This window comes from Rhamphochromis sp. 'chilingali' (genome assembly GCF_963969265.1).
Source record: "Rhamphochromis sp. 'chilingali' genome assembly, chromosome: 5".
In the NCBI taxonomy this organism is placed as follows: Eukaryota; Metazoa; Chordata; class Actinopteri; order Cichliformes; family Cichlidae; genus Rhamphochromis; species Rhamphochromis sp. 'chilingali'.
Genome location: NC_137932.1, coordinates 13,689,991 through 13,717,382, shown reverse-complemented (window position 1 = coordinate 13,717,382; position 27,392 = coordinate 13,689,991). Strand labels below are relative to the sequence as shown.

General features: G+C 40.8%; 1 protein-coding gene across 2 annotated transcripts in view; it reads left to right on the top strand.

The window, feature by feature from the left end:
• LOC308397644 (glutamate receptor ionotropic, kainate 2-like) overlaps positions 1–27,392 on the top strand; it is a 64,510-nt gene that overhangs the window by 5,321 nt on the left and 31,797 nt on the right. The window contains exons 2-6 of one of the 2 annotated variants that reach the window (XM_080883656.1): positions 12,472–12,639; positions 13,619–13,876; positions 16,301–16,482; positions 17,418–17,471; positions 18,926–19,099. In XM_080883656.1, the coding sequence (XP_080739782.1) occupies positions 12,472–12,639; positions 13,619–13,876; positions 16,301–16,482; positions 17,418–17,471; positions 18,926–19,099 (836 nt within the window). Of the gene's footprint in view, positions 1–12,471; positions 12,640–13,618; positions 13,883–16,300; positions 16,483–17,417; positions 17,472–18,925; positions 19,100–27,392 lie in introns of both variants that reach the window. The other variant, XM_080883655.1, reaches the window with a different exon arrangement.

Genomic DNA, 27,392 nt, shown 5'->3' with positions numbered 1-27,392 from the left:
GAAATGTAGTGGGAGGCCAGGAGTCATGCACTGCATCTCTGAATAAATGTCAGCAGTATCATATTAGCAAGTTGAAAATTTGCCTGGGACTGCAGATATGCATGAAATAGCTTTTATAGGAGTGAAAAACTGAAAATAGGTTGGTAACACAAATGTCCTTGTAGTTCCTTAGAAGAACTAAAACCCAAAATGTGTTTTCATTAGCCAGTCGTGTGGACATGTTGGGTTTGTCTCCACTTCAAATAGACTATAAAATAGTGTGAATCAATAAAAATCAGCATGCTGGGTTGCTTCGTTGAATATTGATAAAGGAAGGAAAACTGGCAGCATAGCAAATAAGGAGTGTCAAATCCCGGATGTCCCCTTTTCGTGTATCACAGGTTACCATCTGTGAGAATACAAACATGAATATTACAAAATAAAAAGCAAATGTGTGCTCAAAGCAGAATATGAGGGATTGTGCTAATATTGCATTGTGCTGTGAATTAATGACTTAAACAGCCACAAGCAGCAGCAGCTTGAGCAGGACCACATGGTTTTGAAGTGTTCCACACTTCTGAACTGGCTGTACTTCCAGTGTTGTCACAGGAGACCACTCAGGAGCAGGAACAACATGTCATGTTTTGTGTTTTACTGTAACAGGAGGTAAAAGGTGCAAGATCTTTAACTTTATACTAGCTCAAGTGCACTAATTGCCTTTTAAGTGATTGCTTAATAGAAAGAAAATAAAACCTGGCTTGTCACCTGTTTATTACGGTAAGATGGCAACGGGGCTAATTGTTAGTAAATGTTTACAGTGTATTTGTTGTATGATTAATGCATTAAGACAGTCTCTGATTGCTTTTGTTGGTCGTGGGTTGTTTTTTTTTGTTTTTGTTTTTTGCTGAAGGGCTTGTTTACCAATATGTACTCATAGTTTTAGTGTTTTAAAGATGTGCCTTAAGTTGAGACAGTCAGATGTGAATTTCAAACACACAGATCAGGTAAACATTTCTGAAGGCATATATGCCATAAACGATAGCATTGATGTCCAAACTACATGGGATTCTGAAGTCAATCGATTGCAGAAAGCCCTCCGGCTGTGTTGGCTATGATGCAAGGCACCGAACAGGTCAGGATGTGGTGATTCGCCTTCATTTCCAGCCAGCTGAATAAAGGAATAAAAGAAGGAGCAGAGCTATGGGTTGAAGGAGAGAAAGCAAAATTCGGGCTCCCATTGACAGCATAGAATGTCAGATGTATGAACATTTCTCTGTGTGAACCAAGGACACAGGGGGAAATGGGCTCTGTGGGAGGACATATTGAGGCAGGCTTACTTAAAATCATGTTCTTTGAACCAGCATGACGCTCCATTGTCAAGGCTGCACAAGGGCTATGCAAAATGCCTCCCCCTGCAATGTTGAATTTATTTTTTCTCTGCTTTCACTCAGAGGGTTTGTAAGTGTTTGGGTAGCTTTCTGATGTTGTTTTGATGACAGTTTTGAATGAAAAGATGAGATTAGACATATGTGAGGGGGGGAAAAACCGCAACAGTATAGGAAAGCCTAAGAATTATTAAATAAAGCAAAATAAACCACAGAGTTTGCAAAAGCATTTTTTGAAGCTTTAATAAGATAAGATAAGGCTTTAATGCTACCTGGCTTGGCTGCAGTAGGTTTTGATTGTGTTCTGCTGTTTGTCATCCACGCTCAGAGACAATCCAATTGAAATGACCTACTAAATCTGGCCCTTCTCCAAACATAACGGTGGACTGGAATAGGCTTGGTTTGATATTCCCATCTTGCACAATTTATTTTAAGAGCCTGAAGAGACATAATGAAGCCAATTGCTTCCATTTCTCTTACACAGCTTCCCATGAGATATACCCACAGCTTTTTAAAAATGACAAAGAACCCTGAATTTGCTACCCAACAGAGTTCGATTGAATGTGGGAAATGGTGAAATTACCTTAAAAAATAAGAAGCAGCAGATCAGGAGAAAGATTAAAGCAGGAGCCTTCATTTTTCACCCATTTCACCTCTTTAGCCTTTTTGCTTTTATCCTGAAAAGATGTTTTCTTATTTAGTTTGAAAAACTACACAACTGCACATATTTGAGGAGCTTTGCTTTTTAATCTGCTTTTTTTTAATCACTTGCCCTCTGGCTATTTTCCTGCTAAAGTCAGTGTGCGAGTCTCTTTCATTTCTTTCTCTCTTTGCTACTGCGCAGCTGCCTGTGTTTGCAGAACAAGCAAGACAAATTGACACACCTTTGCAGCAAAGTGTACCTGTAGCTCTGATTATCAGCTAGCTTGTGTACAACAGTGGCTGATGGGAGGCTGATGAACCCAAACTAGGAGCTGACATTTTCCTGCCCTGTGGCTGAGGGAGAGAGGAGGGGTGCAGGTGTCCGTTCGGGTCTAATGCACCATCCATTCAGTCGTTTAATTGAGTGTCTTTTATCTGCCTCCGGTGACCTCTTTTATTCTCAATTTCTCCCTCTTCGTTTCCTTCCCTCATCTATTTTTTCTGTGCCCCACCCAGCTCTCTCTTCTTCTGTCTCTCTCTTTTCTTCCCAAGTCAAAATTCCTCTTTTTGCTTGTTTGACAGCACACCCATCTACCTGTATCTAGCTCTGACTTTAGACATAATGGCCTGCTGTTTTCTAAACCAATCTGATGGGCTGTGAGGAGACAGTATCATGCTGAGGTGCACTTTCAGCATCGAATTAATATCCAGAAAATAGACTTTTCTGTCCATTTTCCTCTTATTTTCTCCATTTCTTTGCCTTTGTCCTTCACTGCCCTTCCTCTCCATGTCGTCTTTGTTTCCCCTTTGGCTTTCAGCTTGTCTGCTTGTCATTCCTCTACTTTGTTCTGTCTCACTGCGATCAAACCTTACTTCTCCCTGTCTCCTGATCTCAGCGTCCTTGCACACAATGATGAAAATCCCCGTACTTTGGCATACAAAGTCGAAATCTCAATTTCAAAGCAAGGAATACCTTTTCAGTCGAATATTTTCATTTTCGTACACCCAGTCTGGAAAAGTAACATTGTATTTGGGCTTTTATCACCATTTAAATTGTGCCCAACATATAGAGCATATGCTATCATTATTACCTCTACACTCTCCATTTCATTTTCACAGCAGAAATAGCTCTGGTTAACTAATATAGATTTACTGCAGAGGAAAAACACTCTTGTTTTAACGCATTGCAACCCACTAGCTGTTAGTGCTGTTAATGCAATCTTATCCACTTATCTACTGCACATATGTTTTTCTTTCTTTTTTTCCCTCAATATCTTTTTGGCTTGTTAAAGTTTCCAGGCATCCATGTCATTATCTCCCTGAAAACAATAATGCCCTTCTTTGCAAAGATCTCTAAATTTATGAAGATTAAAAATTATTATAATTAGATTCAGTAAATCCAGCGAACGGGCTCATTTTTCTACCCTTCTCCATCGCCCTGTGAAAGCCCAACTGTTAGAATTAAAGAGCTGCCTCCTGAATTAATTCTTGACCTTTGCCTCTAACGGGAGATAACATCTGCCCTTCTACAAGAAAGAAAGTCTAATTTACTAGCCATTTTGTTCAAAATTACATTGGTAAGGGTGTAATACAGGGCCATTTTGATGAACAAGAGAACAGTGCGAATTAGAATGAGTGCAGCAAAAGGAGCAAGGAGGACAATAGACTCTCATATAATTTGCCGAGACTTAATTGCAGCATTATAAATTGAACTTCTTTTTGGCTCTGCACCAGGGCTGGATACATATGATAAATGTTATATGTGTTGTAAGTTAAGGCTATCCTGTTAAAATATTCTCCCTATATCGGAGTGTTTTTAGCGCCTGAAATGAAATGTTAAGAAATAGTGCGATAGTGAGATGAGTGTCTTAACACCCTGCTTTTTGGCAAGTATGCTGGAGACAGTTAGAAATCCCTATGCTTAACTTTTAAGACTGTGAGATTACTGTTAGTCAAGTTCTTATCTATATTTATTTTGTTGAGTGATACAGCTTGAGGGCTGAAGTATCCAGGGATGCTCAACACACCAAATCCATCCTGCATTACGCTTCCCAGTTGCGATGCCGTAAATGGCGATATTATCACAGTGGGGAAAATTAATATAAACCAAGGATGCACATGCATGGTCACAATGTTCTCCAGGCTGGACTCCTTTAGCCTGCAGTGGATAATTAGCATCTCTCACACGTGCTTAGGCTTGATTAAAACTCAGTTTACAGTGAGCAGTGCTGTGAGGTCGCCATCTGTCACCTGCCGAGGCCACCATGAGATGTACTCTAGTCTGAGGGAGTGAGAAAGACCCTGTGTGTGTGTTTGTGTGGGTTTGTTTCATAGAGTAGAGAAAAAGATGAGGCATACGAAGAGAAATGGCAAAGACAGGTGAGGCATGAAGCAGCAGGAAACATTCTATTAAATAAGTTGCGCTGCTCAGTCCCTATGGCCTGTATATTAGACACAAATCACATATTTTCTGTGTGGGCAGAAAAAGTGTCTGACTGCACTTTTGAGATTTGTATTATTTACGTGAACTGCATAACCTTGTGACTGCAGTTTTAGGAATGCTCATGTTTATACATGGAATTCAGATGGGAAGTCTGAGAGCTCTAAGGCTCATAAAACCTACAGTGTGTGAAAGCCACTGTATTTTTCCCCAAATGCATGTGCATTAGTCAAATAAGACTTTTTGTTTTACCCCCCTCTAAAATACAGAATAAAAATACAATGCTGCAGCTGTAATATAAAGTACATCACAACTGCAAAGTGTATATTTGTTCTGATGATGATGAACCAAAGACATTTACATACCTCACCACAAAATGTGGAAACAATGCACATAGACTTTTTTTTCCCCACAAATAAATAAATAAATCTTATTTCCATAGTATCGTGAATATTTCATGGTATACCCTGGAACAGTTGGGCAGGTGGGAAGAATGCATTAAAAAATCATGCTGCAGCAATGAGGGGGCCAAGCACCTCACCGAGACATAGTTTTCACAACCTTGGTAAGGGTTGCCGAGTCTGTACACCAAATTTGGTGTTAACACACTTGCTGAGATATGATCTTCTTTCTTGGGATGTACTGCTCCGATTTTTTCCATTTCTGATACGATACAGAAACCTTGGCTTCAGGTAGCTGCTGATACCACGTACTGCTCCGGAACCAGTGTTAAATCAGTAAGCTTTTCTCCTCACTGTGAGGCCGGGAATCTTTTATATGTAAGGCAGCATCCGAGCTCAACATGAAGATTGCTTTGCAAACTTTATAAAATATAATAAAATAAAATACGACAAATAAGTACGTCAAAGAATGTAAATTTACTGAATTGGTATTCATTAGTGAAATGCTAAATTACACAAGCCAATGAAAAGTTACAAAAGAAAATTACCAGTGTAATTAAAGCTTCTCATTGGTGCATCCCTACATATCTTTACAGATTTTGATTGGCTGTAATGCTTTGGTAATGTAATGTTTAAATCCAGATACTCCATTTAAAAAAAAAAAGGATTTGAAAAAAAATCCTCTACTTGATCCAAGGAGACCAGTGACCATATTTTGTCAATTTAGCATAGGTAACCAAAGTTATGTGCATAAGTGCACCTCCAACTTTGGCTTGTTCATGGCCCTCAAAGCACAGACGTTAAGATAGTAGACAGTTCCCAGTCAGGATGGTGAGTTTCACAATGTTTTGCCATGACAGAACTGACTCCAATGGCAGAAAAAGAGGAAGATGTGATCATGTACATAAGAAAACGTAGAAGCCCAATTTAATCCAAAGCACTGTTGCCTGTCACCCAATAAACTCCCAGTCTCTGTATCTGTCACAGAGGCGAGAAAAAAAAAAGCCTTTCAATGTTCCCCACAGAGAAACAACATAAAGACAACTGAAAGCTATTTGCCTGCGAAGAGTGAAAATGACTCCTCTTCCCGAGGCACCACTGAATGATGCCTCAGCAAGAGCTCAAAGGTGTTACCACCTGTGTACATCTCATATTACAACAACCATAATGTCTTTTGTTGTGTACCTCTGATGATTTGTGTGTAGCAGAAGTGTCAGCAGATATTTTCTAAAATACCTCTCATCTAACCACCCCCATGGAAAATAGGGAATTGTCATTAGATTGTTTTAAACCATTTTTAATACGTTCTAATATACATACAGTTCTGATAATATATAAAATATTAATGTAGCCCAAAATGTAATTATCTCCACTTGTTCTGTAATGTTAATAAATCATTTTGGGGTAAAAAATGATTTCTCTGCATGCCTGTTTGGGAAGAGATTCTCACTGGGGGTGTGCAGTGTGCAATGTGGGAAACAGATTTGTGATACTAACTGAAATTTTAAAGCAATTTTAAAAAAATAAAGTAACCCTTATTAGTATTAAACTCCTTTGTGACCTTTTTATGGGTTTATAAGGAGCTTTTTAACAAGCTTTGTAGCATGTATCTATGTGAGCGTGTTTGGTCATACAGCAAAACAACCACAGAACGTGTTTCTTTAGGGAGGTTGTGCAATCTCAAGTGCAGGCACATATTTTCTGTGAATAGTCAGAATGTGTGTGTGCACCCTTATATGCCTATGTGTGCAGGCGAGTGTGAGCACTTAGTGCTTATACATCTTATTTTCACAGTAGTTGGTATTTCTTTTTCAGTTGCTTTCACAATTCGAGAGCAGTGAAGAGGCTGAAAACCGCTAGCAGACAGAAGTCATTTAGGAATTCAGCAATTCAAGGCCTGTGGAAGTGTACTCACAGTTTGGCACAATTAGTACCAAAAGGGGTCCCTGCTTGACAAATTAGCACACAAAATGTCAGCCGGTAGTTTAGCACATCCACAATAAGCCCTTGCAAATTAGCACATACTTTGAGGAGGGAGCTGGCACATTATTATGAATAGAGAGAGCCTAGCAAATTAGCACATCTGTTGCCAGCGCCTGGAATTAATACATGTTATATGATCACTGGTTTCCCACTTGGAGCCGGGTCAGGGATGAGGGCCATGGCACACATTCTAATTGAAGACAGTATGTGCTCATTATAAGAGATTGATGAAATTGATCTTTTTGCAATGGATAAGCTCATTATTACTCTGAGTTCAGCTCAAGTTAGGCATCTTTAAATGCTGCAGGCGGGAGCTATAAATTCTCTCATCAGCCACATTTTCCTTGTACTCAGTGGATTCTTGCATGACAGCTTTGTTTAGTTTCAATCTTCGAAGTGCGTGATTGTGTCTGTTTGCACTTGTATGTTCAAGTGTGTGACTCACTTTGAGTCTTAGCATCCAGCAGTGGCAGGTGACAGTCCAGCCCAGTGTCAAGAGGCTTTAAGGTGACAGGAGTGATTCTATTCTGGAGAAAACAGCAACAAGCCAGACAAGCTAGATAAAAACTGTTGTTCACACACAATAGCTCCTATGGGTTTCATCTTCAGCTTCGAACGGGTTAGCTGATTATAGATTTGTTTTTTATTGATTGGTAGTACTTGTTTTTTCCCCTTATTTTTCATGCTGTATATCATATTCTGTTTTAACTATGCTTGGTACTTTTGCAGCAAATGTGCATTCCTGATTTTGTGCCACCAGTGACGAACGTCGCAGTTATTTTGATTCACCTAAACGTATTGACTTATCAATCTCTGGCAACCCCTCATCATCCAGTCCTTGATTCGGAGTTATATTTAGGAGCTGCTCATTAACAGCCCGTTAATTATCAGGTCGCTGCTGATTCCTTCCTCATTTGTTCCTCAGCTACATTTCACATGTTGCCTGCATCACACTCTAAAGTGCTACTCTTGGGCTCACTAGACACAACCAAAAATGTATTGAGCATCTTTCTAAACACAATATTGTTTTATTTGCTAGTTTTACAGTTTCCTCTGTCTTGCTCTTTCAGTATTAATGCTCATCAAGATAATAAGACCATAAAGGATGTAGTTGCCAAACAATGCATTGGCATGTATAGTCTTGGCTACAAAATGTTTAAACACAGCATGCATGTCTTATCGTGCACACAGACTAAAATAGTGAAGAATGTCACACCTCCAAAAGCAATGAATATTTACAAGAAGTATTTGACAAATAAGCCAACATCCTGCAGTGATCCAAATAGTTATAATTTTTGTACAGACTGCAGAAGATTTTTTGTATGATTGGCTGTCATAACACGAGAGCGCTTCCAGCAGAGTTTGAGCATCCTGTGTGCTGGTCAGATTTTCAGGGATCTTCAGGTCGAGATAGAATTGGCTCTTGTGTGGCATAGGAAGGTCAGTCATCAGCTCTAAGAAGGGGAGCTTCAGATTAACGACCAGGGGCGGCGAATCTCTGCAGGCCTTCATGCATCATGTCCCATTCACCGCCAAACATGTCAGGGTGCGCTCCCACTGGGAATTTCAGGGATATTTATGGAGCGTTTCCATCACTTTTGCCTCCTGCCTGTTGCACTGATCCTCTCTGGCTGAAAGATGGAGGAAGGAAGAAACGGGCCAGTGGGTTAGGGTGTGGTAGATGTTGGGGTGTGGTGGGTGGAGGTCTTGCAGCCAGACTGAAGGCTTTCATGCGCATACCTGGGCCATTTGCCTTAGCAACGCGGTTGCTCGCATGTTGCCATGGCAGCCACCCGACTGCCCACTGCCATCCTGCAGCTGCACTGCTGGTCATTAGTCACAGAGACAGGTCGTACACACTATCACAATGCCCTTCCTCCACCAATCAGCTCCTCACATGCCAAAAGTGCCGGTGCCTCTCAGCCATAGCATAGCTGCATGAGTCGCCATGGCAACATATCTAACTCCCATCTCTCATTGTACAAGAGCATCCTTCAGTAGAGAGAGCTAATTGTGCTAAATGTATTTTCATTCACAGTTTGCAATGCTTCGCAAGTGCTCACAATTCAACAAAGTAATAAAAAAAAAAGTCTTAGCTTTAATCTTTGTTCCAAACAGCATGTGATCAGCAGATAGACTTTACTGAATGTGATTTTCAAGGTTGTCTGTTACTAGTGTTTTTCAAGTATGCCCTTCAGAGATGTACTTTTTCTGTGTACAGAAGTTAATTTAGAACAAACTTAACTTCTGAGAGATATTAAGCCAGTGAGCAAGTTATTGCATGAATTGTAATCCAAAATACACTTCATTAACAGTGATAAAACATTAAAAGGGAGGAAAGTATACAGACACCATCCCGCATTACGCTTTGGTCTTGACTTTCCGCTCAGTCTTTCTCTCTTTCTTTCAGTGACACACAGGCACACACATATCCAGGCACACTGAAACACTCCGATCAGCGGGCCCTGTTTTCTCGTCAGAGTGATTATCCAGCTCATAACTCACTCAGAGCTTTCATTTGCACCATAATTCAAACCAATCCCAGTGATGGAAGCTCTATAATTCTTACATGCACACACACACGCACACACACAGGCTGATTATCTCAGCTGCAACTCACACACCTGCAGTCACACGGACCACAAAAACAAGAGAAAGGAGAAGATAAATGCAAATATAATAGGTAGAGTGTTATTAGACTTTAAACAAGGTAAATATACATTAACTCGTATGGGTTTTAATGTCACTTATGTCTCTTGAAAGATGCATAACATCTACTTTGGGAAGGAGCACGAGATGGATTAGTCTCTATAATCAATAGTGCAAATGAAAACCAAGGATTCATGTAGCACATTAGATTCAAAGGAGCACTAACGCAAACGATAACCACTGCTATTCCATTTATTAGCATTTTGAAATTTAACTGTAAATATTTTATGTTATCCTCTGCAGACTTTTATTTAATGTTTCTTCTCTGAGTTCTTAAGGTACATGATTTCTATCAAACCAGCATGCCCAAGACATACAGCTTGCCAGGGAAATCAGATGTGCATAACCTAAAGTCCTTATGCTAATTTTCAACAGCCCAGTGGAGCTCAGCCTGCTCCCTCAGGGCTATACTGTAATAATTATCTATTAGGTCAGACTGACATGATTTCTATCATCTTTAATGGTGATTTTTGGGTATTCGCTCCTTTGAAGATTAATGTGTCATTTCAGTAAAATGAAAAGCCATGAATAGCAACATGTTCGCATCACATCGCTGTATAGGAGGAGGATTTACACATGAAAAAATCATTAACTCAGCTCACTGAGTGACACAGTGACGCTCAGAATGTGTGCTTCATTGCCTTCTTAACTTTGTACATATCTCTTATCACAAACTGCTATGAAAATTCCATAAAATAAAGTAAGAACCCCCAATATATGGCTGTACTGTGGTGACAGTGACAAAGCTCCCTTCCCCGGGTTAATGACATCTTCTTTGCCCTCCTGCTCTCATTTTCTATCACTGCCTGCCATGGCCAGATGCTATTTATAGCCGCTATCTGTTACTGTAAAGCCCTCTTTCTTTCTGTACTCTTTCAAAAAATGTGCCACTCTTTCAGTTTTACTTCCCCCTTTGCTCCGTATAATTGAATCAATAAACAGGCTTTAAAGTTTTTCATTTTGGATTCAGTCAAACTGACTCTCTGTCCTCCAAGAGGATGGGATCCATAGAAGGACTCGTGAACTCTGCTCTCGTCTTCTGGAGTGTTTCTCAGAGCTCCTTTCACAACACCCTTTCATCTTTCCCCCCTCATGCATTCTCTTTTAAGTTTGATTTTTGTATAGCCTTCATGGGATTTAGACCACTTTCAAAGGTGTATCAGCTGTTGAAATGTGTTGTCTTCCTATGTTTTTATTTTCATAGCTGAAAGTGGCTGATTAACTCCAAAGCTGTTTCACATTCAAATATTGTTGGTGTGATTTAATATATTAAGAAGAATAATAACTGTATATGTATAGCACTTAAAAAAACAACACACAGTGACAAAGTGCTTTGCAGTTGGGATAAAAACACATTAAAAGCAAGTGTCCATATTTATACATGCAAACACAGAGTAATATGCTACATAATGCTGCATATCAGACCCCCTTTCACGTGGTTTTACCTCATCCTGTTGATGGATGTGTGAAAATTCTCTCTGACCCCAGTTACACCTGAAATTGCATATGTGCTGAGTGGCTGGCTTGTGGATTAGATGATGTGAACACTGATATATTTTCATAAATGTTCCTAAAACCCATTAAAAACAAAACAAAACAGAACATGCAAATTTGGTGCAATTTTTTATACCCAATTCCAGGAAAACATTTTAAAACTTCCTATGATTCAAAGTTCAAAATGATCCTTTTTTATTCTCCTCTTTGGTGCATTCCCTTAGTTTATCCACTTTGTGAATCAAGCTCCTCTTCCTTTAAGCCAGCGTTCCTCGAAATGGCTTGCAAACAGAAGGTTGGGTCAAAGCCAGAGCAACTACTGTAGGGATAGCTGCTCTAATTGACATCCTAAAGATCCAAGACTTGTGTGAGATGGGTGTTTATAGCAGTCTAAGAATGACTTGCATCACCTGTGGGACCATCTACAATTTCAAAAGGATCCCAAAGACAGAAAATAGGAGAAAGCATACCAAGTCCAGTGTAAATACATGCAGATAAATTATGCTTGACATAATCAGAAAACAAGACACATTTGTAGTGGCTCACTTTAAACATTGATATTCTTTGTCTCGGATCCTGAAGTGCATAAATAGACCAGCTGGAGCATTAATTGTCCCTGTTGTGCTCAGAATAACTGACAGTTCTGAAGGATGCTATTTTAAACTGACAACACCTTTCTTTGCAGCAGTAATTATAGTGTCTGGTTATGTAAAAGTTTTTATTTCATCAGTTACAGACACCAAAAAGGTAACAAGATTTGCCAGACAGCAACAGAACCAACCAAGTAAACAGTGAGATATACAGTTAGGTTCATATGTTTTTAATTAGTATTGTTAAAAATGCCCCAATGGCATCTTAATTTCTGATTTGATTGACCTTCTCGTTATCTGTCTTTCTGACTTGCCTCTATTTATACCCACTTTAAATATGTTTCTGATTTCCCCCGTGGCTCTTATTCTCTCGTCTACCTTTTCACTTTAATTTCCCTCTGCTCTTGCCCGGCTTTCTTTGCTCGCATCTCATTTGAGAATCATTTAAATCAATGGGACAACTGGTAGAGTGAACCTTTCTGTCAAGGCTGAGCGAGGGAGTTAAAGAAGGGCAACCACCCCTGAACTCACCTCCCAATGCAACTAATTGCCTATAATTACGCCGACGACTGCCACAGAATGCAAATCAGCAGGGATCCAAATGCCTACTCCGCATTGTAAATCTGTTTCATGTCAGCATGAAACTGAGCTGTGAAAAGCATTGAACACAGCAGCATCAATAATATGAGTACAAATACTTAAAAAATGATGCACTGCTTGAGCTGTAATTGCCTGCATCATATCCATCATTTACTTGAAGGTTTCTTGTGTTAAGGAATCTATGGCAATTATAGGAGGCTGGACTCGCCATTCAAACGTCTTGTTCTCTCCTGCTTTTTATCCCTCAGGAGGAATATTTGAATCCATTGAGAGCGGCCCCTCGGGAGCAGAGGAACTAGCCTTTAAATTTGCCTTGAACACAATCAACAGGAACCGCACATTGCTCCCCAACACCACGCTGACCTATGACATCCAGAGAATAAACATCTTTGACAGCTTTGAGGCTTCCCGGAAAGGTGAGTCAAGAGGAATGGAAAGGACGTTTAGCTGAATCTCACTGTGAGTGCTTTTTGTTCTTACATGAATTAGTATTTTACAGGTAGCCATTCAGACAAACGCTGCACACTCTACTTTCCTATTTGAGTGTCAAATCGATTCATGTTTTATCAGTTAAAAGGATAAAAGTAATGTCCATGTATAGCTTGTATTTTTATGCTGTAAAGCCCATGTGTAATGCATTAACCTTTTGTAAAGGAAACCTAAAACCTGCCCTGTTGGTCGCTGATGATGGACAAGCATTTGTGTTCATGGTGTCTGAAATCTCAATTTACTGCTCACAGTAAAGAAGATTATTGCATCATTATTATTATTATGAACGTGTAAACCGGGCAGTGATTCGAGATAAAACCACAGAGTACATCGTAGAATATTTTCTGTTATTCGCCCCATCTAACCACTAATGCAGTTTACATCCACAAACGACTTGACATTTATTTGTTAAAATGGGTTACTAATTGACAGAGTTTAAAGAGAGTTGAGCTAACGAAGGGGAGAAAAATGACCAAAGATACCTTGTGAAGTCCTCACAGTTGCGAGGCTTATTAATTTGCTATTTTTTTCCCCGAGTGTTCCCATCTTTTTTTTTCCCCCTCTCTTTGTTTGCCCACATCAATCACAACCACAGTGGAACAGTGTGAAAGATGTTCTCCTTCCTACTCAAACAGAGGTCCAGCTTGTATAAACAACGCTCCGAACCGCTAGCGGCTATAAAAGAAAATTCCACAGTCGGAATTAAGATTATCCGCTGGGCTGAGGAAATTATTAAGCACCGGTTCTGTTTATGTTTTGGTTGCTTCAGGTGACATGTGGACAAAAAAAAAGAAAAAAATTGAGCAGAGAATATGAGATATAGTGAAACTTAAAAGCATAACCGAAACATGAAACTAACTGTCTTTTTGTTTTCTTTTGTTTTATTTTTCCTTGCTACCCCGTCAGCATGTGACCAGCTTTCCTTAGGTGTGGCGGCCATTTTTGGCCCCTCACACAGCTCGTCAGCTAACGCGGTCCAGTCCATCTGCAATGCTTTGGGAGTGCCCCACATCCAGACCAAGTGGAAGCATCAGGTGTCAGACAACAGGGACTCGTACTATGTCAGCCTATACCCTGACTTCTCCTCCCTTAGCAGAGCCATTCTCGACCTGGTGCACTTCTTCAAGTGGAGAACAGTCACCGTGGTCTATGACGACAGCACAGGTACAGGTACAGTCGGTGTCTGTCTTCATTTTCCACTGGTGCGTGTTTTGTGTGATGATGGATGTGACAATTCTTAAAACCAACCAAAAAACAATGTCCAGTAAGAAAGAAGTACCAGGTGATCTACAAAAAGCAGCAGTGCTGCTCAGAGTTCAGAGAGTGCTTTGTAACCTGTCAAGTTAATTCAGAAATCAATAGCTTACTGTTCTGCCTTAGTCCTCCAGGTGCTGCCCATGTCAGTCTTCCAGGAGAGTGAGCAGCAGCACAGAAAAAAAACGAGAACCACATTACCCAGAATGACCCTGTGTCTCTTCAGATTAATGCAATGCAGAATTGTAGTATGTGGGCGCTGACAACAGCCATTAATAACACACAGAGACACTTGATCTCTGAGGGTGGCAATCAAATGAGTCTCTGAGCCATTTTGTCTATCCTGTGACTTTGCGGAGTGCCTCGTAACGTGCTTTTTAAAAGGCGAGTCGTATTTTAGCTGGAGTACAGTGAGAGTTTTACAAGGTAAAGTATAATCACTCTAGAGAAGATAACAATATTCAAATGCGTATTCACAAGTTATGAGCTTTTTGGCATGACGTGGTTGACAAGTAAATGTAAGTAAATTACAGAGCAGAGAGGAGGATTAAATTTTCAGGTTGCCTAATGAATTCAATTTCTTCTCTCCACCAGTCTATATAGTCTTGTAGTTGACATCCTATGCAGCGCCTCTAAATAGATACGAGAGCCCTTTTGTTCCTTTTGAAAGCATCACCTTTACAGCCATTTGACTTCTTCAAGTGTCTCTTCTTCCACATCTGTGATATATTGTAAATAGCCAATCCTGCAGCATTCTAGCACTCATACATTAACCTCAGCTGATATCCCATTGGCTCGTCCCGCTTGCCACATTATTTTGACTCATCTCCTTGACCTCCCCTCTCTTCCTACCTTGGAGCTCAGTATGTTAACACCCTCACTCTCCTGCAAACTGTCCCGGAGAGATGCCAAACGGGGTGATCTCTCACCTCTCTCTGCATCAGATAGGAGCTGCTTGGGCCTCCTCTGTGGTACGTATAGGCTGTAACGCACCTGACGCCCTGAAAAGTGTGACAGCTGCACAGCCATGTTGTTTACCCCCTCCGTTTCCACCCGGTCTCAGGCTGTAATCACACAGCTTCATGCTCCAGAGCCCCGCGCTGCTGATTGGAGCCTATCTGACGGCTGACAGGAAAAACTATCAGAGGGGATAAAATATTCACACACAGCCGTTAGAAGATCCAGGGGGAAAGTCTGAAGGAATTAGCCAGAGCCCACAAACATCTACAATGACAGTGTTTCCCAAACGTTGAGCTCCCTTGACAGATTTTTTTTCCTAGCTTAACACCTCCCAAAGTGTCAGTTCGAACAAAAACAGGGAGACGCAGACATGCCCTAGAGTAGGGATCTATTGGGATTACCTGAGGAAAGCTGTATAGGTTCAGTATTCCTCCCTACAATGGTACTTTTCAAGGCGAGACCTGCATGTTCCTATTTCACACCAATCTTTCTATAGGCCTCAGGGAGACCCAGCCCCACTCACAGTAAGACCATTAAACTGCTCACACAGCACTTCATTTCAAAATAAAAAATAGGCTGAGCTATCTTAAAGTGGTTGAAAAAAAAAATCCTATCTCTCTCCAGTTCCCTCTCAAACTATCCTTGCTGCTCCATCCATTTTTATACCCATGACAAGTAATCATCTCTCCCATCAATCCAGCCTCTTTCATCCCTGGACTCTGAAGTTCTTTACTGAGGGAGAAACTCATTGTAATCTCATCACAGTATCTCCCGGAGAGCTTTCTACCTGAGCGTGTGGTCGAGAAATGAAAGGTGAAGATTGTAGCTCAATGTGTGACGAAGGCGCCGGGCTCCCTGGGGGCAAGTACAAGCTGGGCAAACAGAGCCTCTCTCATCAGAACACATCTGAAGTGTATGTGAGAGGGGCAGAAGAGGCAGGATTGACCATGGCTTTCCATCTGGATAAAAATTGAACCTATTCCGCGCTATTCTATGGTATCATGGAAGACAAGAGCAAATCACCATTTGGGAAGCTTCTTTCAGGATGGGACTTTCTGTAGGAGGTTGCAAAATGAGGCGCTCTCTGTATTGTGGTTTTTGTTATGAAAGAGTGCAATGTGCTGGCTTGGTGTAACATTCTCTTGATAAGTCTGTAGCTGTCTGTTTGCTTGCCAAGCATGAGTAGGAGGATCAATAGACTGGAAGACATGCATATGAGCATATTTTTTCTGCTGAGAATACATGACTCCAATTGGTCTTCGTGGCCTCCTTAGAATCAGAGTTACTTCAAAATGGTGGCACATCAAACACACCATATTGCTGCATCTTTAAAATGGTCCTTTCACACTATATATGTATCCTCTTTGTCTGCAGGTCTCATTCGACTGCAGGAGCTGATCAAGGCACCTTCACGATACAACATTCGTTTGAAGATCCGACAGCTGCCCACAGAGACCAAGGACGCCAAGCCACTTCTGAAGGAGATGAAGAAGGCAAAGGAGTTCCATGTCATATTTGATTGTGGACATGAGATGGCTGCCTGGATCCTGAAACAGGTATCAACTCACCTTAATGAGCCCTGATACTCTCTTAGACTCACGGATGTCTGCAGCATTTGTGAACAGCATAAGTAATTTTATCACACTGTTTCCTGAATTTAGTTAAAAGTAAGTTAGCTACTGTATAAAATTTACATAATTTCCCCTTAAAGAAATTTTCACATGTTACTGAGTACCCAGACTCATATATATACACATATATATGTGCTAAAATAATCAACATAAGTCCATTCGTGATCCCTATCTTATTCTTTCTCTCTTTAAGAACTGCTGCAGATCTGTACATCTTTAATCCTTGTGTGTTAGATATCTACTCGTGGCCCGTCATAATGGATGCTTTCCATTGTACATATTTTTTTTCTTTTAAATTATAAAGTCTAATTCTGCTCACAGGCATGTTCAATTCATTTAGCAGAGGCGCATTATTAATGAGAACCGTGGGGGTTGTTGTTGAGCTCAAGTCTTCTCACAAGCATATTGCACAGTTGGAGTTCTCTCTATAGCTGTGTGTCAAAACTAATGATTCTTTATTGTGGCGCATATTTTGTTTGTTATTTATCGTTGCATGCACAATGCAGTGCCGAGCCCGCATGGACTTAGGATATAATGTACAACGTATTGGGAGAAACGTGAGCAATGTGGACGCATAGACTGATTTTTTCAAGCAAAATTACTGTCAGTGTCATGATACCGTCTCGGCTCTGAGTGTAATAATAACCGAATAAGTCTGTTCATCAGTCATCAGGACAATTAAAAATGCCTTGGCAGGCCCCCGCTTTCACATTTTTTCCAGTCTCAGGTGCCTTTCTGACAGGTGTCAGGGTGGCAATATGTATTAAATAACAGGTCAATTAGTAATTCTAATACCACAATTCATTAAGCTATTTGTAATTGACTTTTAGTTACTGCTTGCTTTTTATTTCTCCCTGTAGGCCCTGGCAATGGGTATGATGACGGAGTACTATCATTATATATTTACAACCCTGGTGAGTACCCTGGGACTTTTTTGTTGTTGACAAGATGTGATGATAGACTGTGTTTTGTTACTTTTTTTCTTTTTGCACAGCCCCGTCCACTTGATAACATGCTGTTTGGAGATATTTCGTCTTCTGAGCCTATTGTAGTGCAAACATTAATCTGTTTTTTTTTTCCTTGTTGCAATGAAAAATTACCTGTCACTTTTTCATTTCTGAGAATACAATTTAATACCGCTAACCGAGAACTAGTCAAAGAAAAACATCCCATTATTTTCATTTTATGTGAGGCGTTTTGAACCCGAAGTGCAAGTTGACTTTGCGATCACAGAAACCGATGCCCTTGAAAGGCTGAGTCATTGTTATGCAGTCTATTATAAATATACCCTTTGCATTCCACTGCGTCTGCTGAGAAAGTTTAACTTGAATTTATTTTCTAAATTCTGAACAACCTTCTCACCTCACCTGGCTGACCACTACCCAGAGTTTAGGAAACAAAAGCAGTTGGAGGTATTTTATTCTCACTCCAGCAGCGATTGAAGTTTGCTAAATTTCTTTGATCTAGCCGCTACAAAGATTGCTTCTCACACTCCAGATGAAAAGCAGCACATCTTCACTGAGCCCAGAGAACAGAAGACTGAGAGCTTAGATAATAGCCCTGAGCAGATGAGACTGTCACCCATTTGGTCCATTATAGCTCTAACAAACAAATAGCCCGCTGTGTTGTTTGGAACACAGTTGGAAAGGGTGAAGAAAAGGTTAGAGAAAACTGACCTGAAAAGACATTTACCATTGCAGAGGACATGTAACTATCCCTAGTGCATCCACATACAGTAAGAACCTGACTAGATGAAAGGGGAGTGAGTGACAGCAGGTATGCCATTGGGAAAGGGAAGAGAATAGTGATTATAGGCCTCTTTCGGTGGCATGCTGTTTCTTGCCGGGATGGAAGCATGCCTACTTTAACATCAGTCAGTGTTTGGCAGAATTGGAAGCCAGTGTGCTGGCCCGAGATGCTGCACACTGGTACCAAGCCATTCATGCTGCTCTCGGAATAGGACAGCAAACATTGACCACGGCAGCCCCATTCTGCGTCCATCACCCGCTGTTTCTCTGTCAACTGTGTTGTTGCATCCCAGAGACATCTGCCTGGTGAGATGCCAGACATGCTGCATGCGGGACAATTGGGTCGTCCTTTTCCGTCCACATGATAGATGGCAGTCCACCAAAAGCATGCCGGTAACCTTGAAAGGCTTGCCTTTATCAAGGCTACTGTCTCAGCGTAAGATGAAATAGCTCCTGAAATCCCTTCAACTGCACCCTTTTGCGCTCCCTCATTTGGCAGTGGCTGCCGCTCAAACGTCGACTTGTAATTATGAAAATGAGCGATGTATAGCAGTGGAGGAGGGAAGATGAGGAAATCATGATTTTTTTTTTCAGTTACATTTTGATCTTTGTGCCTCTAGGACCTTTTCGCCCTTGACATGGAACCATATCGCTACAGTGGAGTCAACATGACCGGTTTCCGCATACTCAACACAGAAAACTCTCAGGTGTCGTCGATCATCGAGAAGTGGTCAATGGAGAGATTACAAGCCCCACCCAAGCCAGACTCGGGCCTGCTGGATGGATTCATGACGGTAGGCCCAAACCTTTTTATCTAAGATGTGTACATCTTACTGTCCACATAAAAATAAAAACTGCCCAAATAATTTGGATGCCATACATAAAGTTTTTTGTTTTTGTTGGTTTTTTTTGATTGATGAAACAAAATGAGTGTTTTGAAATAGAGCGTAGCTGTGGAGGAAAAGAACTGTAACTGAGTACCAGTTGTCAATCACAAACTCAATTGTGAGGGGCTCCTGGGGTGGGTACCGCGTGGAGCTTTTGAGTTGGTGCTCCTGGGTCTAAATGCTCCGTAATGAGCTGGTGTGAATGGTAATAGCCGTTTATCTGCCCTCCTGCCTCTCACAACTCTCCTCTGGGAGCGTGGCCAAAATATGACAATCTGTCAGTGTTCATGCAGAGAGAGGGAGCAAATTGGATGGAAATTATGGCCCTGGTTTTTTAGGATGGCATCCAAAAAAGCATGGGATAAGGTGATTTGAAAGTGAAAACGGGAATGGAGCTCGTCATGGACATTCAAGGTCCCTTTCTGGGTCTGTTGTTGTAAACAGTCAATTTACTCCACCTCCCTCACAACACCTTCCTTTGAGACAAACACCTTTTTTTTTCTTCTTTTAGCCTGCCTCTCTTTGTTCTTGGCAGACTTAAGATATGGTTTCTAAAATCTGTGCAATGAAAGAAGAATCTTTTCATTAGAGACTTTAAAGACAAGCCTTTGAATTAGCCACAGTGCATGGTGTCTATTCATATCAATCACAGCCTTAATTCAAGCTTACACATGATCAAATATGAACACACACAGTTTGTGATGAATTTAAATGTGTGGGGTTTTTTTATGTATCTACATATATTACAGCCTAAGTTGTGTCAGAAACATTCAGCATGCACGGCTTGAAAACAGAAATGTAATATTCTATTTCCCTCAAGCATCGGCATGATGCACTTGATTTTTTTTTTTTTTTGTTTTTTTACATCAATGGAAATTAATTGATTTCAGTGGAGATGGCTGAAGTGATTAATTAGCATTGCATGAATCATTTTGTCAGATTCTATCCTATGTATTGACGTATCTCATTGGATTAGAATCACTGGGCTGAATAATAAATAATGCATCCAATAGCATGCTTGACGGAGTGCATGCTAGTCTTGGGTATTTTCGTTTCACCTTAAGACAGGTCTTTGTAATGAGCGAATGCAGAGAGTGCAGCCTGAATGTACAAACACTGCCATTTTGATGTTATATTAAATACATAATGGAGAAACGGTTTTGCTGCTCATATAAAATGATTCTGTACTTAGACGGAATATGAACGCGTTTTAAATAACAATCTGCTTTTCCGTAACGCAAATACAATTCTTTTTTTCTTTTTTTTAAGTCATTCCATAGATTTTCCTGATACTTCAGCTATACCGCCTCGGGTTAAAGGTGACACCTATAAGGGTGTCATTAAATAAAGCGGTAGAGTGCTGCAGCGGCCAGCGTGTGACCTTCCACCCCCGACCTTGCCTCTAGCCTTTTATTTCTCCTCTCTGGTGCCGTGTTCCTTTTCTGTGCAGTACAGAAGCCTTGCTGGGCTCTGGGCTTGTTTGTGCTCGGTGACCAGGCAACAGTTGTGTAGAGATGGTTACCAGGACAACGCCATCTGTGTCACCTTGTGATTGACTGAGATGAGAGGAGGTAGGGAAGGGGAGGGGTGAGGTGAAATGGGTTGCGGCAAAAGGGGGTGGTGGTGGTGGTGGGGGGGGGTGATGAGGAGGAGGGGCGAGAGAAGATTGGACAGGAAAGATGGGGGAGAGGGTGTTACAAATATTGAGAGGTGCATCTGATGTTTGCTTACGCCACTAGCCCGGTGTTGCAGGGTAGTGAATAATCACACAGACACTTGGTGCTTTGGGTGAGGCCAAGTGTCTGAGGAAAGGACGCATAATGAGAAGCCCTTCCTCAGACTAGGCAAGCTCGAAGCCGCAGACACACTGAGCCCCTGCCTCCTAACCCTGTTTGGCAGAGGTATCTCTGACATGGAAGGACACATAATCAAAGTAGCAGGGCTAATTAGTCCAGTTATTTTTGCGTGCGTGTGTGCGTGCGCTGTTGATCTTGCTTGTTTGTGGTGACTCTTTGACAATATCCCCCAAGTAAAGTGAAGCTCAAGTTGTTTTAACCCTGCGTCGTGAGGTGAATTTACAGCAACTAAAGACCCGCAGCCCGTGTACTGAGAAATGCACCCAGCAGATTTATTAGATATCTCGTGTCTAATCTGATTATTATTTTGTCCCATCTGTTTCTAATTATTGCCTTCAGCTAATGAGATATTTGCTTTTAATGCTTTGTTTTAATTTGAATTATTTTAAATCCCCGATCGCTGAGCTAAGTATATACCAGGATTTAACTAAGGAGAAGGAAAAGAGGGAAAAAAAAAGATCTTCCCAGTTGTACGCCTCGCTGAGGTTTTAGGCCTGGATATTTTCTGCATCTCCACCATTTCATTTATGTCTGTATTTCATTGAGCTATAATTACCACCACAGAGAGCTGGATGTTCTCCAGTGTCATCAAAACAATTGAAAATTCTGGTGTAATAGCTCATAATTATCACTCTCTTATTAGTAGAGAGCAGTTGTTTGGATAATATGTTGGCTATGACATGGGTGTTGCTGCTCCTTTCGATCACATGGGACAAAAATAAGACACATGGGTGAAATTAATTGAAAACAACAAACACTACACAGAAATGCTCCTCAACAAAGGCCACTGTAACCATTATAATAATAATAATAATAAGGATAAAGGTGTTAGAGTTAGATTTGTAATTAATATGCACAGAGTTGTTGGATAGCTACCTTTTAGGTAGGTAGTACACAAGAAAGTGCTAAATCTTTGGAAATCCTGAAGCTGTTCATATTTAACAGTGTATATGGTGATCATTTTTAGCTATTCAGTGTAATTGCATTGCATTACTGCTTTGATGTGTAATTGTTAGTGGCAGCCTGGTGTTCCCCCGTGGGATAAAAATTACACGCCTAACAGAAAACGTTACATGCATATACCGGGTCCCATTTGCCAGATTTGCAACTTGCAAGCTGTGATTTGCAATATGAGATGATCTCCTGCATCCTAATTTTAACACATTTCATTAGGCTAAACAAACGGCTCGCACGTCGTGCCTGAGCATGTGAGAGCCCTTTAGCACTCGCACATGTACTAGTGAGTAAAATTGACTTGTGAAACGCGGCGCTGCCAAGTGCACACACCAGTTGTTTTTGTAACACGTGCCTCTGGATGCTATTCTGAAAAGCAAATCTGGAGCACGCATGCATTTAAACAATGCGAAATGCAACATTTAATCGTTTTCTTCATTAGACTTCTCTCTTAATGCTGCATGACACGATGAATCCTCTGTGCCCCAGTTCCAGTCGAGACGTGTTTGCTTTCTCCGGTGGTTAACGCGTTTAAACGAAATAATTGCATGCGTATTATTGGAATGATCTCGTCATTACCACCAGTAACTACCAGATCAACAACGACTCAAATTCTATCAGCGGATTTAAATGCAGTGTTTGTGTGTGTCACAGATTGTGCCTTTTAAAATAATTTGTGATAAGTATACTTCATTTCTGTTTGGGTTCAAATTAGGGATAATGGGAGCAGAAAATGAATTAGGAAGAGAAAGAGGAGGAAGCAGTTTTGCCCAGAAATGGTGCACAGGGGGTAAAGAGCAGCAGGGAGAGAGATGAGAACAGATACCTAGCTGCATTAACGAGCACTGCTGGGAGTAAAGTGGGAGACACCCACACAGCGAGAGCAGAATGAAGGAGCTTGCTAGGTGGCTGCTACATGCCATTAACAATGGGTTTACCATGGATGTTTACATTTAAATGTGTGTTTGTGGCGCACAGCATGTATGTTCGAAACACCTACAGGAGGATTCGGTTGCCTGTTCCAAGAGGGGAGGACTTGGCTCAGATTTGGCATCACTACTGGGTTTGATACAGAGCATGACTGCCTGGAAACTGACAATAGGAAGACAATATTGACACACGAATCCCTCTCCCAGTGAGCTTCATTCATACAATATTCCAGGCAAATGAAGGTCCTTGGTGTGGGTGTTGAGCCAAATGTGGTGCTCCCCAGTGAGAATACTATTGAATGCATACTGTAATTTTGCTTGATATGAGTCACACACAAAAAAAACTTGCTTGAAATTAAACTGAGCAGTTGAGGGAATCCTTTTATTTGTTCAAACTGACTTCTACCCCACAGCTGAAAGTTCAGCAGTAGCATAAATATTCACATATTTGTTTCATCATTTATTATTTAGTGGGATTTTTTTTAGAATTCTGTTTTGTACAGAATTCAGCTGATACATATTATTTTGAAATGTAAAATATCTCCTTCTTACCATCTCTGATAACAGCATTTATAGATTTTCTCAAACCTCCTCCAGTATCAGTCATTTTCTAATCAGTCGTCATTACAACCTGGTCTGCTTTATATCGACAAACCGCTTTTCTTTGCGCGGAATCACAAGGCGCTTAGTTATTGTATTTGATATAGTACAGACAGAGCTAGCAGAACAAACGCCACATAGGTTCGCAGGTTGGTTGCGTCCATTAGAGCAATGTGATCCCCCTTCCTCTGATCCCGGTTGGCAGAGGAGAGAGCCTTTTAAAGACAGCGACTGTGGAGAGCAGACACTCGATGCCCTGTGCCGGGCACCACCAGCTGGGCTTGGCACAGTATCAACATTATTAGCACCAGTGCTCCCTTGGTCCATAGAAGCCTTTTGTGAGTGAGAACAGCCAGGGGGAATTAAAAGGCAGATTTATTATCCTGCTTTCCTTTGGTTTTACTTTCTCAAACACATTTTACTTCACTGTCTTGTTTGCTTGTTGTGTTTACCTTTGTGTTAATAAAGCAAATCAAATTAAGCACAGTACGGACACGTTTTTACCTTTATATACATGTGTAAAGATTAAACGCAGACCACACTACACATGCAAGGCAGAGATTCCTCTGCAGTAATGTAAGCACACCCCCGCTGGTGTTATGTATAGGACAATAAGGGAATTTGCAATCAGAGACTGCAACCATCATCAGATCCCTATCATCCAAATAGCCCCTGGAGGCCAGTGCAAGCAAAAGAAGCTGTGTATTATGGTTGCACTTAAGCTCAGGAATATTGGGTGGCCTTGGGATCACTTGGCAAGCTATCATCTTTCAAGAAGCCATCCCACCCACCTACACTCACAATCACAATCACATGGATACTCAATATACATATATACATAATTCTTTTGCAAAAATGTATAAATTGCCATTTCTTACTAATAACTATATTAAGGTAAAAATAAATATCCTAAAAAATAAGAGAGGAATCCAGTAATCTTCTATAAGCAAGAGCTTTCAGACACATAAACACACAAACATACACAGATGTATACAAATGAGATATTAAAGAAAAAAACTAAAGAAAAAACATCGACCACAGGTCACTGTAGCGTCAGCAATGATTCTGACACATAGCTGTTTATTTGGTTGACTACTAACAAAGAATATGATTCAGATCATTTTCATTCTAATCATAACATTCAAAGACCTCCTCAGGATAAAGCTGATCACTCAGATTTCGTATTGATTTGCAGTGACGCGAGAAAAATAACCCACAGCATTCTGGCAACCCCGAGTGCAGGGTAAGAACCTGAAAAAGGCTCAGGTTTTTTCTTTCATTAAATATGAACATATTTTGGATGTTGTGCTGTTTACTTCTACTTTACTTTATTTCCAAATACCAGTTACTAATTTAGTTTCTAATTTCCAATGTGCATAATTGGACAACTTTTAATGTTTGTCCAGACGATTAAAATTCTTGTGTAAATATAATGCGTGTGAAAACTTTTGATAAAAGTATGTCTCTCGTATGCACCCATGAAAACCAAGGAGTATTTCATGTCATTCTGCAAACCAGTTATTGCAGTTCATACACAAAAAAACTGCATCGCATAAACAACAGAGTTTCTTGTTGTTGTTTTTTTTTTTAATTGATACCATCTTGCTACTCTGGTAATCTGGGGAAAGACCCCCTAACAGTAAAATGGCCACTGTTAGCATTAACCCAGATGTAATTAACACTGCCTGTGTTGTTTAGACAGTGGATCAAGTGTGGACTCCTACATCCTCCATTTTCACTCTTCTCTCCTCTCTGGGCATGCAAGTCCAACAGATGGTAGGGAATTAAGAAGGACTGTTCAGTCCTTTAACAACCCTCCTCTCCTCCTTCACCACACTGCCGTTTAGATCTAGCATTCTGTCATAGCTGAAGCGCAGCTTTAAATGACCCCCTCATTTAATCATAAAACATGTTTTTTCTTCTTTCCGAGAGGTTGAATAGTAAAAGCTTTGTCACTCTGGAAATTTTGGAAGGCATTTGACATGAACTGAGGGAGATAAAAATCTTCAGAACAGGCACCTACTAGCCTCTTTAGCAAAACCTGGCTGGATGCTGATTAAATACGAGAAAAGGCCATCATATTAAACAGGCACTTAATCAGGTGAGGGTTAGGCTGCATGGTGTTAATTAAGGCGGACTCTGAAATGGACCGTGCTGCCAGAAGCATGCTGTTGCCTGAAGGGTCTGGTGGGACACCACTGCTCTGAGCAATCACGGTCTCTTTTTGTCAGACTTGATAAAGTAGTCAGGCACGGCATCATATTTGATATTTCGTGCAGTCGCAAGCTGTGATATTTTTAACCATGCTCGTATCTTGGCTCCAGAGATGGCGGGCAGTGTGTCACTTGGCTGGTATGTCGCGTTGTGGTTTTGAGTGAACATTTTTTTGGATGGGACTGTCAGACATTTTTTGCTACAGTCATTTCCAATTTAGGTTCTTGGTCTTGTTATGTGCTGAATTTTTAAAAATGGAGGGGAAAGTAAAACAAATCTTTGTAGGTAAACCCTAGCATTCTGGCAGCAACACCAGTAGTTTGTTTGGAGCAAACAGAAGATGGACTAGATAGTTGGCATGCGCTGCCTGGGCATATTTGAACTGCTTCACCAATTTAGCTGTGTAAACCAACTGTTTACAAAATCTGACTGAGATATAAACCTCTTGCTCTCTCCCCTTCTGCCTTGAGATTACAATTCATCAGCATTAAAGGGTTAAACAAGAAAATAGCATGAGCGGAGGTTAGCAATAAAAGAAGTATTTGAAGCGAAAAGATCACTTAGACATTAATAAAAGCACTATGTAAGGTCAAAATGGAGGTTTTGTCAACATTAAAGCATCTGTCAATGTATGATAAGGGCACCTTAATAATTTTACATCAGTACTAAATCAATATATATAGACATCAAACAGAGTTCTGCTCGCATTCTCATGATTCCCAGTGGACCCTCTCTTTCAAACCAAAAACCTCTGCAGTGTAGTCCTTTATTCCCCTTTAAAGTGTGCTTAAATCTACAATAAAACCATGAATGTGCTTTCACATAAATCCAGCCACCATCAATGAATCAGTTACCCAGGGGTCCTTGTTGGAAGAAGCGAGTTTTACTTCCCTGTGACAAAAACCTCATTTAAAAAAAAAAAATTCCACACGGCTGCTGCTCTGTTGCTTCAGCATGTGGAAATGCAATGTGAGAAAGGGATTAAACCTCTAATGCACAAAAGAAAAAGGGGGAAAAAAATAGCAGTGACGGCACTGGCAAAGCCCTCATACATTCATACTCTGAGCAATACTCACACACGGCTCTGTGAAATACTTAAGAGAGCAACTGGGGAAGGCAGAGGGACGACAAAGGGGATGAAAGGGAGGAAGAGCCAGGCTGAAGGGGGGAGGGATCGGGGCAGAGAACAGGCAGGCAGAAAGCGAGGAAGAGACACGGAGTGGAAAAGTTACGGACGGAGAGAGCGACGGCAGTACACTGAGTCGCAGTCACCCAAGGGTTTTTTTTCCTTCCCAAAATGATGTGAATGCCTGCTCTTCCCTCTCTGCTAGGAAACCCAGAAAAGCCATAATATGCCCCATAAATCACATATGTCACATTTCTGTGTTTTTTCCACTCTAGTCTTTTTCTTTCAAGAACCGAACATTTGCACAATTCTCAGTGCAGTGACTTTCATCACCCAGGGTCTCATGTAAGACGCCACTGCAAGAAATACAGCACAGTGCAAAAGTTTTTGGCACCAACTTTTGGAAAGCTGGTTTCAAATGCTACTGGGATTTTTTCATATTCAAAAACACTAAACACTTACTCAGTGTTTTAGTGGCCACTGTTTCACAGGATCACCTTTCTCGAGTACACTTGCTGAGA